This window comes from Biomphalaria glabrata, chromosome 5, assembly GCF_947242115.1.
Source record: "Biomphalaria glabrata chromosome 5, xgBioGlab47.1, whole genome shotgun sequence".
Classification (NCBI taxonomy): domain Eukaryota; kingdom Metazoa; phylum Mollusca; class Gastropoda; family Planorbidae; genus Biomphalaria; species Biomphalaria glabrata.
Window position 1 is genome coordinate 11,922,819 of NC_074715.1, and position 16,456 is coordinate 11,939,274.

The 16,456-nt window shown below is 37.1% G+C and overlaps 1 protein-coding gene across 9 annotated transcripts in view; it reads right to left on the reverse strand.

Annotated features, from left to right (window-relative positions):
- Positions 1 to 12,362: 12,362 nt before the first annotated feature.
- LOC106074154 (eyes absent homolog 1-like) overlaps positions 12,363 to 16,456 on the reverse strand; it is a 164,177-nt gene continuing 160,083 nt past the window's right edge. For all 9 annotated transcript variants that reach the window (XM_056031206.1, XM_056031212.1, XM_056031211.1 and 6 more), the window contains one exon: positions 12,363 to 16,417. In XM_056031206.1, the coding sequence (XP_055887181.1) occupies positions 16,337 to 16,417 (81 nt within the window). In that variant the 3' untranslated portion in view covers positions 12,363 to 16,336. The remainder of the gene's footprint in view (positions 16,418 to 16,456) is intronic.

Here is a 16,456-nt window from a genome sequence, read left to right on the forward strand (position 1 = left end):
ATCAATGTTCTCAATCTATAGACTGGCCCATCAATGTTCTCAATCTATAGACTGGCCCATCAATGTTCTCAATCTATAGACTGGCCCATCAATGTTCACAATCTATAGACTGGACCGTCAATGTTCTCAATCTATAGACTGGCCCATCAATGTTCTCAATCTATAGACTGGCCTATCAATGTTCTCAATCTATAGACTGGCCCATCAATGTTCTCAATCTATAGACTGGACCGTCAATGTTCTCAATCTATAGACTGGCCCATCAATGTTCTCAATCTATAGACTGGACCGTCAATGTTCTCAATCTATAGACTGGCCTATCAATGTTCTCAATCTATAGACTGGCCCATCAATGTTCTCAATCTATAGACTGGACCGTCAATGTTCTCAATCTATAGACTGGCCCATCAATGTTCTCAATCTATAGACTGGCCCATCAATGTTCTCAATCTATAGACTGGACCGTCAATGTTCTCAATCTATAGACTGGCCCATCAATGTTCTCAATCTATAGACTGGCCCATCAATGACTTCACTCTATGGGCTGGCCCATCAATGACTTCACTCTATGGGCTGGCCCATCAATGACTTCACTCTATGGGCTGGCCCATCAATGACTTCAGTCTATGGGCTGGCCATCAATGACTTCACTCTATGGGCTGGCCCATCAATGACTTCACTCTATGGGCTGGCCCATCAATGACTTCACTCTATGGGCTGGCCCATCAATGACTTCACTCTATGGGCTGGCCCATCAATGACTTCACTCTATGGGCTGGCCCATCAATGACTTCACTCTATGGGCTGGCCCATCAATGACTTCACTCTATGGGCTGGCCCATCAATGACTTCACTCTATGGTCTGGCCCATCAATGACTTCACTCTATGGGCTGGCCCATCAATGACTTCACTCTATGGGCTGGCCCATCAATGACTTCACTCTATGGTCTGGCCCATCAATGACTTCACTCTATGGACTGGCCCATCAATGACTTCACCCTATGGGCTGGCCCATCAATGACTTCACTCTATGGGCTGGCCCATCAATGACTTCACTCTATAGACTGGCCCATCAATGACTTCACTCTATAGACTGGCCCATCAATGACTTCACTCTATGGTCTGGCCCATCAATGACTTCACTCTATGGGCTGGCCCATCAATGACTTCACTCTATAGACTGGCCCATCAATGACTTCACTCTATGGTCTGGCCCATCAATGACTTCACTCTATGGGCTGGCCCATCAATGACTTCACTCTATGGGCTGGCCCATCAATGACTTCACTCTATGGGCTGGCCCATCAATGACTTCACTCTATGGGCTGGCCCATCAATGACTTCACTCTATGGGCTGGCCCATCAATGACTTCACTCTATAGACTGGCCCATCAATGACTTCACTCTATAGACTGGCCCATCAATGACTTCACTCTATGGTCTGGCCCATCAATGACTTCACTCTATGGGCTGGCCCATCAATGACTTCACTCTATGGGCTGGCCCATCAATGACTTCACTCTATGGACTGGCCCATCAATGACTTCACTCTATGGGCTGGCCCATCAATGACTTCACTCTATGGGCTGGCCCATCAATGACTTCACTCTATGGGCTGGCCCATCAATGACTTCACTCTATGGGCTGGCCCATCAATGACTTCACTCTATGGACTGGCCCATCAATGACTTCACTCTATGGGCTGGCCCATCAATGACTTCACTCTATGGGCTGGCCCATCAATGACTTTACTCTATGGGCTGGCCATCAATGACTTTACTCTATGGGCTGGCCCATCAATGACTTCACTCTATGGGCTGGCCCATCAATGACTTCACTCTATGGGCTGGCCCATCAATGACTTCACTCTATGGGCTGGCCCATCAATGACTTCACTCTATGGGCTGGACTTCCAATGTCCTCACACTGTGGATTGCTTCTTACTTTATGCTAATTTCAGTTTTCGGCTAGACAGTTTACCTAAAGTTTCCCTTTTAAAAGCTTTAGTTTTCAAAAAAGTGAACCAGTATTCTTGTGTTTGAAATTAGCAGCACTAACACCTCCACCAACCCAGTTATCAAATTTACAACAAAAAAAAAAAAAAGATTTAATGCTTTTTTTTTTGTGTTCATAACACATTCACGTGATAACCTGCGTGATTATAGCGACACAAGTCACGTGACCAGATCACGTAATTTAAAAAAATCACCTGGTATTTTTTTAAAGAGGACACACTAAAGTACGCGATACGTATTGTTCGTCTGCTCCTGTGAATGGCCAGCAGACTATCTTCTGTTCCCTGTGGAAGATGAAAGCCGGCCTTGCACCTCGTTAATAATGCATTCGCGCCTTTTTTTTTCTTCTTTCCATTGGGCAGACAACTCGCGTGGCGCAGAGATAGAAAATTAATTTCCTTAATGATCCGTCTTTTCTTTTTTTCTCTTTTGTTATCTTGAGGTAACATAATGCACCCTCAGGGGGGTGACCTACATCTGAGGATGTTTGAGGCGCCCATTTTCTTCGAGACCTGTGCATGTTGGAGTCTAGCTCCAGTGGTTCTCCAACTATGATGCACCTACTCAGTATTTAGAAACAATACCCACGAAAAAATTAAAGAAAAAAAAATTAATTATAATATTTTTTTTTAAAGTTTTCAGACGTCTTATCAGATTAAGACAATTATCTTCGGAGTTTTAAAAAATCCCTGGTATTTCCATTTTCAAATAATGCATAATAGTAAAAAAAAATAATAATTAAAAAGATACCAACACATAAAAACAACACTAATAAAGATGGTATTTATAAAGATGGGACTATCATGGGACTAATCAAGATGATATTTATAAAGATTGGACTAATCAAGATGATATTTATAAAGATTGGACTAATCAAGATGGTATTTATAAAGATTGGACTAATCAAGATGGTATTTATAAAGATTGGACTAATCAAGATGGTATTTATAAAGATTGGACTAATCAAGATGATATTTATAAAGATTGGACTAATCAAGATGGTATTTATAAAGATTGGACTAATCAAGAGTGCACTTATAAAGCACTGATAAAGACAGCAGTAACCACGATTGAACTAATAAAAATGGTACTTATATACAGGACACTTATAAAGATTGCATGATAATGATTGCACTTATAAAGATTCTGCTTATAAACATTTCACTAATAAAGAGGGCACTTACATAAAGATGACATTAATAAGATGACACTGATAAAAGCTGCACCGATAAAGCCACAGATTTGAATGCAAAAGTTTCTGTGATAATTAAAATACCTTTAATAAGAAGACAAACTACAATGTGCGGACTGAAAGATTAAAACAGATTTACAAAAAAACAACAACAAAAAACAGGGGTTTTTTTTTGGGGGGGGGGGAGGATGGAGGACACCAATGCACCATGTATTCAAATTTATTAGGTCAACCGCGATAACGTTTGAGAAGCCCTGACTATCATCTAGCTATGTTAAATCCAGAATGGTAATTTTATATACATTTATGGATATTTATTCGCAATTTCTGCCAACTATGTTTTTGAAAGCTGACATTTAAAGCACAAAACAATAATTCCTTGCGCTTCAGCACTTACTAACATTTTTGTTTGGTTTGAAATTTTCTTTCGTTCCATTTTGTTATCTATATTTATTCATTTATTCATTCATTCATTAACTGACCTACCACTAAATCTCTCACTTGCCTTGGACGAAACAATACGAAAACCTAACCAGTTATTATTTTCCGTGTGCCTAGTACAACCAAGGCAACTTTTACGATCGAAACCGCAGTGGTTAAATTTACAAAAAAAAAAAAAAAGTTTCTTTGTTCACTATTTTGACCCAATATATTTTAGAACGACGGCATATCAAAAAGTATATTATTATTCATTCCGTTTACAAGCACTATTTAAACTCTTTATGGGCCAATATTTCTCCTTGGAGCGAAACTTGCTTTTGTAGACACCGTATAAAAAAAAAAAAAAAAAAAAATTCTAAGTAAAGTCTTAAGGTTACCTTAAACTTACAAATAAAAACATTAAAAAAAAAACCACAAAAGAGGCAAGATGGCACATAAAAGAGGCACATAAAGCCCCAAAAAGAGGCCTAAGGCCCAAGGATTCCTATGATGATAAAGCTAAAACTGAATAGCGCAAATTCTGAGGTTTCCTTTTTTTTTTTTAAAAAAAAAAAAAAAGAGTACCTAATATCCTTCTCTACCAATAGATATATTTATATAGATTACACGATTACACAATCTCAGATAGTAGGCAATATGCCATGGTCTTCTTTTTTTTTTTTTTTTTTTAAATATTTTTGTTTTGATTTTCTTATAGTAATCAATAAAAGTTGTTGTTGTTTAAAAAAGAAGTCTTAATCGAGTCATTTCCTGATTTAATGTTTTTTTATGTTTCGATTTTCCTGACGTTGAACACTTCCCGTAATCATGTTTTGGTGATTTTGGGGGAGGGCGATTTAAGGCGGGCGGTTCCAAGCAAACGTAGCCTATACTAGAATACACCGGCAAGAAATGGGGGACGGTTTGAAATTCGGGCGTTTTAATTGAAAGTGCAAGAAATAAGGGTGAGGTACTGCCAGAGTACTGTGAGCAGTTGCAGGCGGTAATATGGAGAAAATAAAACATAGAGGATATCATATATTTCGAATAAGAACTGTAAAGCACAAGAATAGGCAGATAGTGGGGCGTTGGGGGGTGGGGGGTGGGGGGGTGGGGAGAAGTAATACTCGAGTTTACGGGCTCGTCCAATTTCACATAATTAGCTGGCCAACGGAAAATATGGGAAGGTTTTAAATTTATTTAATTATATTCTTATAAGTAAGAAAAAAAATGGAAGGGCCCCATTGCAAAATAAACAATATATAGCTTGGGGAAACAACAAAAACAATGGGCGGAGTCGGTGGTTGGAGTTTGTGTCTATTTCTTCACAGATCTAGATGTTGAATGTAATTCTGCTGAATGCGTAGATAGTTTTCAGTCAGTATGAGTGATTATCCTTAGATCATTGTGATTATCAAATGTGGTCTTACTATTCCAACTGGAGCGAGGCACATGTATTGGCTAGTTTTAATTATATTTATCAAATACAAGTTTCAGGTATAAACAATCTTTATTTAAGGTCTTTCAATATTTTATTTTTTAAAAATCGTTTTTTTTCTTTTTTACATTAAATGCCTTTTTACTTTTAGATTATTAAATATTATTGTACCAACTTTGTAACAGTAAATTGTCCCAATATATATTTTGTAAATTAAAACTTTATATGTGTTGTTTAAAGCTACCATAATTCTCATAGTTCTCATCATCTTATGAGAAGGACAAAAAATAGTTTGGAACATTGATATGAAATCTATCATGACATAATTACATCACATATATGAGATGTCCTTCATCGGTCCCTTGACCTTCACCTTAGGAATGCAGCGACAGTTTTGCCTAACCAAATCTCTTCCACTTCCCAGGTTAGCAGCTGTTTTTAGCGGGATATTAATAGAGCGGCCGGACTATTCTTATACGTTGTCCAGCCTTTCTTTGGACGAGTCTGTCTTCGTGCTCCCTCCACTGGACCTTGAAGGATGACTTTTGACAGTGAGTCCAGTCTTACACTATGATAGAACCAGCTCAACTTTTGTCTCATCACAGTGCTGAGCTGTTCCTCCTCTTAGCCAGCCAGAGTGCTGACGTGTAACAGTACAAACTCATTTGCCTTCCCTTCGTGGTATATAATACCCAGCATCTTTATGTAGCATTAATTCTCAAAGGCATGAATTATTCTTTCAGCCTCAGTTGTCTAACTTTCACAGCCATAGAGAAGTACAAAAGCCGCTAGCGAAGAATACAGTTTTAATTTGACTAGGAAGCTGAGGTTATTCTTCCAGAATTTCCAGTTCGCTCATCATGCTGAGCTTAGGCGGCATTTTGTCTCTTTAATTGCTCCTTCATCTCTTGTTATTTTAGCTCCTCGATATTTAAATGAGTCAATCCTTGACTATTCAAATGTATGCAACATTATGTACTACCTCCAACACAAACTTGTATTTTGCTCAATTCGGCACTGATTTCCATGCCAACCACTCTAACTGCAGCATCCAGTTTTGAAGTAAGATCTTGTATCTGGTCTGCATTTTCTTCAATAAGCTCTATATCATCTGCTAGCCTGAGATTGGAAATAGGCCGCCCATTTATGCTCAAGCTAGGAGTAAATCCTTAAAGAGTTTTCCATCAAACTAGGCTCCAAAATATGTTTAAAAAACTGGAGAGAGAATGCATTTTTTGCAGCACTCCTACGAATGTCCTAAAGCAGTGGCGTAGCTATGGATTTTGGAAGGGAGGGGGGGTCCTTGACCTCTTTAGGCGCCCCTACATTATGGCATTCGACATTATGACATGAGATAATGGTGTAACATTTTATATTTATTGTAAAAATAAATTTCGGACACTCATGTGGGTGGCCCCCCGGGGGGGGGGGATTATCAAATTTGAACCCTCCCTTCCCACACTCTAGCTACGTCACTGTCCTCAAGCTTTCTCCAATTTGGTTGTTAAGAAGTACTGAGCTATTCGCATTGTGATCCTATTCCACGCTCTAATAGAACTAGGGAAGAAGGGGCATTTGTATAAATGTGTCCTTGCATATGGGACGAGGAATGTGCCTTTATCTTTGTGTCTTCCTGTGTGTTTTATTCGATTTTGTTGTTGTTGGTTTTTTTTGTATTTTAAAGATTATGGTTCAGTGTTTTATGTATATTTGCTACTGTACTTTTGAGTAAAGTCCTAAAACATTTCGTTAAATGTGAGCCGCCGTGTTTTAAAAGTTCTGATGGTATGTTATGAATTCCGGGCGAGTTGCCACCTCTGAAGGTGATCGGCGTAACGTAGCCCACCTTTACGTGATCTGAAGGTGATCGGAGTAACGTAGCCCACCTTTACGTGATCTGAAGGTGATCGGAGTAACGTAGCCCACCTTTACGTGATCTGAAGGTGATCGGCCTAACGTAGCCCAGCTTTACGTGATCTGAAGGTGATCGGCCTAACGTAGCCCATCTTTACGTGATCTGAAGGTGATCGGCCTAACGTAGCCCACCTTTACGTGATCTGAAGGTGATCGGAGTAACGTAGCCCAGCTTTACGTGATCTGAAGGTGATCGGCCTAACGTAGCCCACCTTTACGTGATCTGAAGGTGATCGGCCTAACGTAGCCCACGGAAACGCTTTAAAGACCATCTTATGTCCCATCTTGCTTTAACGATATGACAATAGTAACTGGCAGCAGGCGGATTCCGAACCAGACAGCGGGAGACTTATTGCAAAGGCTGCGGCATACACATTTGCGACCAAAAAAATCAAGGTTACAAAGACAGTTTGTGTGGAAACACAAACTCTAAATCGGACCCCCGAAGTGGTTCTCCCAGGAAAGTAAAAAGGCAGGTTTCAATATTTTCAGAAATATCAGAATGAAATTCTATCAAAGGACAATGACAGAGAAGAATGGAGAAAGAAGGTTGACAGATCTTGTGTGATACCCCAACGTTCCAGCAGACCAACGGATAGGTGAAAGTGAATTTAAAGTTAGATGTGAGCCTGGCCTAACTAATGTCTTATAATGAGTATCTAATTGATATAATTGTTTTGTAAAGGGTCAATATCTTATTCAAAGCTTCATGTGAGAAAAATTCCTTAAATTTTTTTTATTTTTTTTGTTTAATGTTCTATTCTTTGTAATGGCATTTGTAGTTGAGATGATTATATGAAAAACTACTTATTAATTGTTGTTGTAAATTATGTTCCACTTATATGCATACTGTATAGATTTTTTCTTTTTTTTTTTTAAAGTAATCTTTTTTTTCTTGTGTAAATGTAGTACTTAATATAACTGAACTTATTTAACTTAGCAATACATAACTGTTTGCATAAAGGTGTTGACAAAATGGAGACTTACAATCTCCCTTATTAAAAAGCGTGTTTGTTACTATTAATAGTAAATAGTTGTAAAAATGGTGTATTTGTATTAAAAAACTACTTGCATAGTTGATTTTAAATATTAGATTTTTCGCTTTCAGAAAAAAAAAGTGGCCGTTGCATCAGAACTTTGAAAGGTCTAAAAATATTATGATGTCGGATTTTCACTATCTTTTTTAGTTTACGAGATCTAAACGGAACGGACGGACAGACTACACAAAACTAACAGCGTCTTTTCTCCTTTCGGCGGCCGCTAAAAACCCGCTGCCGATCACTGACTTTCAAGGCATAAAAAAAAAACTTAAATCAACCACCGTCGGGCAACGGTTATGTCAGCGCTGGGTTAGACTAAATAATGTAGGTCGCAGCTGGGACTGCATAACCAAGTGAAATAATGTACTCCTGTGACTCGAAAAAAAGGTTAGTATGCTTTATGCTCACTGCGGCCCTTTGGAGAAAGGCCGAAACAAAATGCAAAGTTGAAATAGAAAACTTGTGATTCTTTTTTTTTTCTCGCGAATTGCGAACATGTGAAAACCGTGTCTGAGCAAGCACCTTAGTGGTAAGTGGGACTTAGACTATTTAAAGGCATGAGTGAATGAGTGATATTTTAGGAATATATATTAAACTAGCATTACGCAACGGATATGCCCGTTGATTTTAGCCACTGATACCTATTACAATGAAATGAAACGTCTGTTCTCTTCTTATCCCTTCTCTCTCTCTCTCTCTCTCTCTCTCTCTCTTTCTGTCTGTGTGTATCTCTCTCTCTTTCTCTTACTCTGGAACCCCTGTTTTGTTTGATCTATTCTGCGCACCATAATGTTTTCTGAGATAGACTTATGACTTAAAATTGAAACGACTCACTATATTACGCCCCCCCCCCCCCCGATCATCACAAAAGAAACACACTGACACTCCCTGACGTTCAGATCGTCTGCTAATTGATTAGTGGATCTTCTCGTTATTCAAAAAGCTGTGAACGTATAATTTTAACTTTATAAATGTCCATCGCATTCGGGGTCTGCCTTTGGGTCGCCTGCCTTTTGGTTTTTGCCTGTATAAAATTTTCGCTCCTCTGTTCTCGGACAAGATTCAAGGCGGCTGTCCAACGTAATCTGTTTTTTTTTTTGTTTTTTTTGCTTTTGCTATCGGTGGGACCTCATATAATTGATATATCTCATGGTTAGTGCGTGTCCGCCAACCTGTATAACACCAAACCAAACCTATAGAATAATAAAGACATTGACTTCGATACCGAAAATTAAGGATGGGTGCATTATTTCACGCGACAATGCAGACCCAGTTGCGACCTGAATATTTTGTCACATACGTTGCAGGCAATCCCGAAGTCCCCGGAAACGGAAGTATGTCTGTTGTGTAGTGTTGGGTATGTGCGTTCCCATGGCCATGAGGAGGTAAGGTTAACTTTTTTCTTTCGGCTCTAGAGCTACTGATGAAAACCACAAAATGGTCCGTCAAAATTTGTCCATATAAGTCACTTGGTTGCTAGTTAATTTTACCCAAAATGTTACATAAAGAAAAGACATGTATTTGTAAAAAGTTATCTGCTTTGTTTCTTTATATATCTTCTTTTATGTTGAATCTATGTATATTTGAAAAAAAAATAATTTTAAGTTTGTTTAAACAGAAGTCTGTTGAAGTTAATTTTAAAAGTTTATTTCACTTTGAATCAACTATCACTTCATCGGTTTAGTTCTACTAGCTGTTTGGGGCTACAAACAAACGACCGAGCATGGACTGTGTCCACGATACCAAAGTACTCGACTCCTACACACAGATCATTCATCATAAAACCCACACATCCGATCAAGCAATCCTAGTAACCCCCCTCCTATCTATACTCCCCCCCCCCCCACCCTGTATAATCCTAGCCGACATTTTGCTAACACAGTGTACGACTTTTTTTTTTCTCTCTCACCAGTAAGTCAGCCACGTCTTGACATTTTATAGCGTTCGAAACGCTATTATTATCTGGCTTTAAAACGTCACTTCCCCTCAATCCTGATTGGTTTGGACGCCATTAAAGCTTCCAAATAAAACCTTCACAAGTCCTTTTTTTTTTTTTTTTTTTGTTCCCTCTTTCTCCATTATCTACTCTACTCCACAGGTGGAGAATTCCACAAAGGTTCCAAGACTTTTACAAGTATTTCCTACTCGTTGTCTAATCTACAGGTGGAGAATGTCGCGAGGGTTCTAGAACTATAGACTACGCGTGGCCTCATTTTGAGATTGAAATTTTTGAAATACTTGAAGCGTTGGGGGAATTCTCTCATTGATCAAAGTCAAGCTGGAGAGAGAAGGCGTTAGAAAAAGTGGGCTGAGTCAGAAACGCCTGAGATATGGAAATGAAGGTCTGACGATCATCCCCTAACATTCTGACTCAAATTTTTTTTTTAGATTAGTTCTTAATTTTAACTCTCGTGTTTATGTTTGTTATGTAATCCCAGCCCCTTGAGTCAACAGTATAGTTGTTAACATCGTTATATACGTGAAATTATTATTATTATAAGTTATTATTATTAGTTCAAGGCCTGGTCGTGCGGCCGTCTCTATGGTCCCGTGTTCAAACCCTGCCCGCTGCCATTCCCCGTCGTCCTGCAGGAGGTTTGGACTAGGAAGTAGATTATTTTCCACTCTGAAGGAACATCCGGAACATGTAGAACAAGGAACTGAGTTTAAAAAAAATAATTTTTTGTCCCATCAAGGAATGGACAGGCCAGACCAAATGGAAGAGATTATTTATCCAGACCAAAAAAAATTATAGAGGAATGTTGAGAGAAAGTCGACAGATCATGTGTGGTGCCCCGAAGGTCCAATAGACTAGGGGATAGTCGAAGGTGACATGACAAAATACAAAGCCCAGCTAAACTACAGGTAGCAGTATTTTGTTTTCTCTCGGTAAATTATTATCAAAGTCAAAACTTTCTTCAATTATTTTTAGCTACTACTTTTGACTCATTATGCCTACGAACAAGGAGGAATGGAATTTTATAACAATCAAAACAGAAAAAAAAAACTTAATTTTAAAAAAAGTTTATCTAAGGGGAAGAACCACACAATCACTGGCACATAACCCAATAAAGCATGAATAATCTTCCTTTTCTCTATATCTACTAATTAATTAATTACTATTCAATTGTTAAATTTTTCAATTTATTTATGTTAAGTCCAACAAAAAATAATTGTTTAAAGTTTCAACCTGATACGAGAATGGGTACAGGTGTGAGAAACAACGTGTTCAAAAATTGTACCAGACAGACAAACAGACAGACAGTGAGTCAATATAAGTCTAAAAGCTTTCTAAAATAAAAAATAAAGAGAGAAAATACTACATTGACAGCAGTTTAAAAAAAAATCATTTATGTATGAAAGGATAGATAACTCTTACTTCTAAGTAGATTCCTGCTAAAGCATGTCTATTTAATTCTTCATAAAAGTGGATAGTCATAAAGTAAATTTATACAAAAGTACTTTACGATGTAGAAATTTGGTGCAAATTAATTTATAACAAAATAATTTATATAACAGTAAGCTATAAAATCCCATGTTAGAAAACGAAAACAATAGTTTGTAAATTATTGATTCGAATCTATGCAAATTCAACCAAATATGTTGTGTGATGATTGAGTTGACTATAACAACCAATAAGTAGCAGTACCTTCTGTGATGAGTAAACTCACAATGTCAATCGACTGTGAGCACATCTATGATCCATGCGTACGTACATGTGTCTACAACAGAGAACTGTAGACAACCTAACGATCATAAAGTCTGAACATTAATAGTTGTGAAAATATGAAACTTGCTGTTTTGTCCTGTGTGTTTTTTGGCAATGTAATCCTCTACTGATTTAACAAGAAAAAAATAGGAACTCAGAAAAAAAAAATCAAAAGACATAATGCCTAGATCAATGTAGTTTTTGACTGCGTAGATTAACATTTATAATTTCACAGTGATGTTCCCAACTGTTATTCAGTCATAATTTAAAACCCAGGAAACCCAAATCTGTGACATCATCATCCTAGGCAGAACTAGTGGGCTCCTCTTTCCAGAGGGTACAAAACCTTCAAAAGTATTAAAGGTAAGGTAAATCCTTGGAGAGAGGCATGGAGGAAGATGGTCGACAGATCATATGTGGTGTCCCAACGGTTAAACAGACCAGAGAGTTGGAGAAGGTGAAACCTTTGATCTTTCTTGTAACTTATGAGAAGCAAATTGACCATTAATCCCAAATGCACACAAATACATACACATACATTGAATGTAAAACAAAACAACAACAAATAAACAACAACAAATAAACAACAACAGAAAACGTGAAAAATAACCTTAAAACAAAATGAAATCAACATTTTGAAATCTGTATCTTGAATGATTTTTTTTTTTATTTTATTTACTTCTCTCATTTTTTTTAAAGTTTTAAAATTCTTTATACAATGAATACAGGAATATGACATTAGCAATCAAATGACATGACATAGCAGATTGACATGAGCAAATCATATGACATTTGTGTATGACATGTGTGCTGGTTTAGGTCTACGAGAATAGAGGATGGCACCCAGTCATAAGAAAACAATATATATATATATATAGAATAGATATCATATAAAAATACATAGAACATAAAAGAAATATACTTTCTGAAAGCCAGTGCTGTCCGCTTTCAATTCTGTTAGGTTCAGACCAAAATAGTGAACTACATTTTTAGTACAAAGACTATTTCCTTACTAACAGTAGAGGAACTCACACTACAATATTACAATATTTTTGTTTTTTAAAAAGGTAAATATTTTAATTAAAAGCCAATATTTTTTTGTCATATGACCTACTTTTTTATTATGACATACATTTATTGACCTACTTCCTTAAGTGACCCACTTTGTTTCGCCATGCAAAGCTGAAGCCTAAACGTTTTTAAGCCTAGTAACTAGAAGATTTATTGTTGGCCAGGTTTTTGAAAAACTTGGAATACTATTAAAATATTTTTGACCCGATCCACTTTTTTTCAATCTCTTCGTTTGGCTGCCTTTCGAAATGGCTGAAAAACCCAACTCAACTATTCATACCTATAATTATTTTAACACCAATCCTTTTTTTTTTTTTGGGGGGGGGGAGTCTCAAAAGCCCCAAGAATACCAACAGATAATGTTTTGCAGAGTGATTCCAGCACAGACCAATAAATAGATACAAATAAGAACATAAACAAGAGCGGACACAAAGTGCAGTCGTGATCTTGAGTGGAGGACAGAACAAAATAAAAAAGTTCCATAGATTTTAACAATCCAATCCAAACTCTTGCTATGAGCAGCAGAGAAGCCATAACGGAAATGACCTTTTCCCGGTATGAACAAAAATGAAAAGGTCCAAGGTCACTTTAAAAAAAAAAAAGAGAGGTTTAAGAACTCACTGTGTCCCGGCTGTTGTAGTAATGCTGGAAACGAAAGAGCAAGGACACCAGGACACCTGATGATGTGCTGCTTCAGGACTGCATCCATACACGAGGACCAGTAGCCCATATATATGTATCAAAGACTTCAGCTGATATATCAATATGTAGGGGTGATGTGACATACCTTATATCTCTACACCATTTTTGTTTAGGTCGTCCACATCAGTGTATACTCTAAACACCAGCAATAGGATAGAGACGTAGACATGGTTTGAAAGCAATACGCTCATCAAAACTCTAAGTGAAACGGACTCTCCTATTGATATCTTGGAAACACTAGCCCTTCAATACAACGCAAGTGTGTACACGTGTGTGTGTGTGTATATATATATCCCCCAGCCCCAACCCACTTCTAGTGACTGTTGCAGCTCCTATTTCAAACGCAGTTGCTTCATTTCATTGTTCAATACAAATATTTGAGTTCAGTTTCCAAACAAGATAATGTGATGTATCTTAGTTTATCTTATTAAAGCTAGATCTAGACGTTTCATCAAACAAAAAAAAACAACTTTTAAGTATTTAAAAAAAAAACAAAAAAAAAAAAAAACATGAAAAATAAATTTACAGTTTCAATAGTCATAACTTAAGTTCTAAATACGTCATAACTTCAGTCAGTTCTAAATACGTCATAACTTTAGTCAGTTCTAAATACGTCATAACTTTAGTCAGTTATAAATACGTCATAACTTTAGTCAGTTCTAAATACGTCATAACTTTAGTCAGTTCTAAATACGTCATAACTTTAGTCAGTTCTAAATACGTCATAACTTTAGTCAGTTCTAAATACGTCATAACTTTAGTCAGTTCTAAATACGTCATAACTTTAGTCAGTTCTAAATACGTCATAACTTCAGTCAGTTCTAAATACGTCATAACTTCAGTCAGTTCTAAATACGTCATAACTTTAGTCAGTTCTAAATACGTCATAACTTTAGGCAGTTCTAAATACGTCATAACTTTAGTCAGTTCTAAATACGTCATAACTTCAGTCAGTTCTAAATACGTCATAACTTTAGACAGTTCTAAATATGTCATAACTTTAGTCAGTTCTAAATACGTCATAACTTTAGTCAGTTCTAAATACGTCATAATTTCAGTCAGTTCTAAATACGTCATAACTTTAGTCAGTTCTAACTACGTCATAACTTTAGTCAGTTCTAAATACGTCATAACTTTAGTCAGTTCTAAATACGTCATAACTTTAGTCAATGTTCTCGAGTATTTCTTTGTCATTCACAATGTCTTAAACATGTACACTTTCAGCTTGTACGCCAATACTATTACGCTTAGACATACGCACAGTTCTAAAAACCTATCTAAAAAATCCGCCAACCCGAAAACAGATTTACACTGCCCCCCCCCCCCCCAATATTAAATCATAACTACAAACCATGGACTCTCATACTCTGGAGAAGAATTGCTTCAATAATTGAATGCAAACTATTCCATACACAGAAACATTTCATTGGCTCAACATTATCACACCCCCCTCAGAACTGCTGGAGAAGTAATAGCTCTCTAAAAAGGAATAAATATACATTTCTATAAATAGACTTTCATTGCAAGGGGAGGTAAATAGACTTACTCCTTGACTCAGGACAATCAGAAATAATGGTTTATTTTGTCCATTAATTTAAAAAAAAATATTATAAAACAAAATAAAAAGCACACAGCTAAATATGTTAATATCAGATAAAAACATAACAAATTAGTTATGTCACTAATTTATTTCATGTTGTAGGGTCAAGAAATCTTTGGTTGTTAAAAGAATCTTTGGAGAATGAAGTTCGCGATTAAGATGTCCTTAAACTTTGTGAAAGGTCAAGATTTGACCCAGTATATACCTCATTTTGAAATTTCCCTATTAAGCAATGCAGAAGACTATGTCCTGAGTCCTCTCATTGTGACTACGTCCTGAGGCCTCTCATTGTGACTACGTCCTGAAGCCTCTCACTGTGCTACAGTACGGGTAGGCTGTGATGTCTTCCACAGTGATGTGAAATGTTCTGCACGTAGGATGTTGAGTGATGTCTGACATCAAACATCATTTAGTATCACAACAATAACAGCAACAACAATGAGTTTAAAAAGAACAACATTAAAAAAAAACAACTTCTTGTCCAATTTAAAAGTTGCTTGCTGTGTATGTGTAGTCTGAGCCGATTTGTAATAAATCAATGAATCGAGTGGGAATTATGAAATGATTTGTAAGTGATGGATGATCTGAATTGTAACAGAGTTTGAAACATGCTCTGATTTGTATATGTTGGAGCTTGAATCATGAGTTTATGTAACTCTCTCATGACAACGAATCACAAGTAGATTCAAATCTCTGATGATATTGAATCACTCATGAACCAGGAAACACAAAACTGTTCACTTGATATTTGAAAAGGAGTCTAATCAATGAGTTGGTTTTGTAGTTAAATCAGCACGATGTTTCAGTTACATGTTAAATTCCAACATGAGTCACAATGAATCGAATCACTCTCCATCATCACAAAGTCAAACACAAACTATACTTTACTTCTTAATGAATGCACACACACAAAATGGGGGTTGGGGGGTGTAATGCAATAAAATGACTCAATTCCAGCTTATGGCCAGACTGGTCAGAAAGTTTCAGGCAGAGGTCCAGCTGGTCACTTCACTGACCAGATCTTAAAACATATATAGTCACAAAGAATCTTGTCTGGGTTTAAAACTGTTTCATGTCCAGGCACAAGCAAAGAATGTACATTCAGAGTTTTCTGTTCAATCTTTCAATGTTCCTCTTCTGTTTGGGTGAGTTTGAGAAAGTAACTCCACAATAATAAAACAAAACAAAAACAAAAACTAAGCAGTGTGCCCAGGGCAGAGAAGTAGAGAGCCAGCTAGAGATAGTTTAAATCCAGGGCATGGTGCAGGGCAGCTAGATCGGAATGGTTGGAGATACGCCAAAATGGCCAGTTCATCTGGGGAACACAACAGAAATAAAGGAGTTAGGTAGACAA